The sequence below is a fragment of the Myotis brandtii genome, unplaced genomic scaffold, assembly GCF_000412655.1.
Source record: "Myotis brandtii unplaced genomic scaffold, ASM41265v1 scaffold2511, whole genome shotgun sequence".
NCBI lineage: Eukaryota > Metazoa > Chordata > Mammalia > Chiroptera > Vespertilionidae > Myotis > Myotis brandtii.
The window spans coordinates 15,994-18,676 of NW_005359520.1; the positions used below are offsets into that span (position 1 = coordinate 15,994).

The 2,683-nt window shown below is 52.2% G+C and overlaps 1 gene segment (V, D, J or C); it reads right to left on the reverse strand.

The window, feature by feature from the left end:
* Positions 1 to 59: 59 nt before the first annotated feature.
* Positions 60 to 2,522, reverse strand: LOC102240323 (the record flags this gene model as incomplete). The annotated part of the segment is given in 2 exon segments: positions 60 to 224; positions 2,224 to 2,522. Coding segments are annotated over 2 exon segments (464 nt in total), but the record flags the coding sequence as incomplete, so codon positions are not given.
* Positions 2,523 to 2,683: the final 161 nt, after the last annotated feature.

A 2,683-nucleotide genomic window follows, 5' to 3' on the forward strand; every position in this document is an offset into this window, starting at 1 on the left:
GAGGTGAGGGAGGTCCTGGTCTCTGGGGCTTCTCCTGGAAGGAGGTGCTGACTGTGCCCTCAGAGAACCAGGCCCTCCTTGGGGTCCTGGTCATGGTTCCCAGGGACCTCTCCTTCCACACCAGGGGCTTGTCTGCAGAAGGTGGTCAGGAAGTAGGATGTGGGCACAATCAGTGACTCCTTAGGGATAAAATCCCAGCCTCTGCTCCCATGGCTATAGATATACTACAGGCCGGATGCAGGAAATTTGTGAAAGTAGCTCGGCTCCACTACCTCTGTGGCTGCATCAGGAAGGATGTCCAGAAGGACATCCAGTCCAATTAGTATATTTGCTATTATTGTTTTAGAGGATTTAGACCTAGACATAGATATAGATATAGATATAGATATAGATATAGATATAGATATGGAGATAGACATAGATAGATCTTCTTTTCTTTATCCTCACCTAAGACTATTTTCATTAATTTATAGATAAAGATGTAGATGTATTTGTAGATGTACATAAAGGTATAGATGTAAATATTGTTTTCTTTATCCTCACCCAAGGATATATTCATTCATTTTTAGAGGGAAAGTAAAGTAGAGAGATAGAAGGAGAGAAACATTAATGTGAGAGAGAAATATTGATCAGTTGCCTCCCATATATGACTCTACTGTGAATCAAATCTGCAACATTTTTATGTATTTATTTATTTTTAAAAAATATAATTGATTTCAGTGAGGAAGGTAGAGAGAGACAGAAACATCAAAGATGAGAGAGAATTATTGGTTGGCTGCCCCCTGCATGCCCCACACTGGGGATGTTTCCCGCATCCCTGACATGTGCCCTGACTGGGAATTGAACCTTGACCTCTGGTTCGTAGGTCGACAATCAATCTGTGAGACATGATAGCTTGGCTGTTCCTGCACTTTCAGGATTCACGGAACTCCCTCTGTAACTGGGCTCTGGTAAGCAGGACGTTGGCAACGTCCATAGGTGAACAGGCCCCAGCCCTTCACTGACTGCCCTCTGACCCCAGTTGCCATGGATTTCTCCACCACAGTGCTCTGCAGCTCACAGCACCCTTGGAGGTTCCCTCAGCCCAGGTGTGAGCTGTTGGAGGTGCTCTGAGCTCAGTGCTCAGCTGTGTCTCCACCTGACACAGGTGGGGTTCCCAGGACCTGACATCCCACATGGGCACTGCACGTGGGTTTATCAGGATGGCTCAGTAGCCGTAACCCTGGTGTCTCAGGGAGGGCCTGGCACAGGAGATGGGCATGAAGGGATGGCATGGGACTGCATTTAAGGCAAAACCTACCAGGGCAGGAAGGAGAGGGCGGACACATCCACTCAGAATGTCCTGTGCAGGCCCCATGGGGTGAGAGTGTGGGCGGCAGAGGGCAGAGGGTGAGGGTGGGGTGATGTCTGCGGAGCTGGAGCCACAGCAGAGGTGGGTGGAACCATGTCTCCCTTCAGCAGGTTCTCAGGATGCAGGTGGATTCTCCAGGAGAAGTGGGACTGGTGTTAGGACCCATCCCCAGGGACCAGGTTCTGAGACCCACGGGGAATAGGGCCCAGCAGGGCTCTGACAGGGCCAGTCACTGGGTATCCTTCCGGCCTGTGTCCCGGGACACCCTGGGAGCTGGGTCCACCTGCCAGGCTCACTAAGGGGCAGTGCCCACAAGGTTCAGACACTAAACCTCCATGTGTAGCCATGTCAGTGAGAGGCAATCGGCTAACTGCCCCAAAGGGCTCCTCCTGGGGCAGAGAGAGGGGTTGATCATTCCGGGTGAAGTTTTGGGCCTGGACTCCGTATTCCCCACTCAGCACTGCATGGAGGGTGGAGGGATTCGCTCTCAGTGAGGGGACGGGAATCCCTACAATGTTTTCCTTGTCAACCCAGAGAGCAACCATCAGGGACATGGTGACAGGAAGGGCACATATGAGAAGTCGACCAGATCTGACACACAGCCACTTCCTGCTTGTTTCCTGCAGAGAATCTAATTCAAGACACAAAGAAGGAAGCAGGAACTGCCCTTGGGACACTAGGAGGGAAGAAATCATTGACCCCAATAGGAAGCCTGCACAACCCTCCAGGGACAGCCTCTGAGCTGGGACCTGGGTTTGCTGGTCCTGAGCGCCCCCTGATGTCCTGGACTCTCCCTGCAGCCCAGCCCTGCTGTCTCCTCAGGGAGGTTTGTGTCTGGGCTCACACTGACTTCCTCTCACTGTGTATCTCACACAGTAATACACGGCTGTGTCCTCGGCTCTCAGGCTGCTCATTTGCAGATACACCGTGTTCTTGGCATTGTCTCTGGAGATGGTGAAGCGGCCCTTCACAGACTCGGTGTAGTATGTGTTACTACTATCACCACTAATGCTTGCAACCCACTCCAGCCCCTTCCCTGGAGCCTGGCGGACCCAGTTCATGCCATAGTCGCTGAAGGTGAATCTAGAGGCTGCACAGGAGAGTCTCAGAGACCCCCCAGGCTGCACCAGGCCTCCCACAGACTCCACCAACTGCACCTCACACTGGACACCTGCAAACACAGAGACACAAGGTGGACTGAGAATCACATGGAAGCACCAACAGGCACAGGCACAGGTCTCAGCGCTCCCCACTCCTGAGAACGACCTTGAGAAATGATCAGGAGGAAAACGCAGCTTGGCACCAAGTCCATGGTGGAGCCGCTGGGGTCCT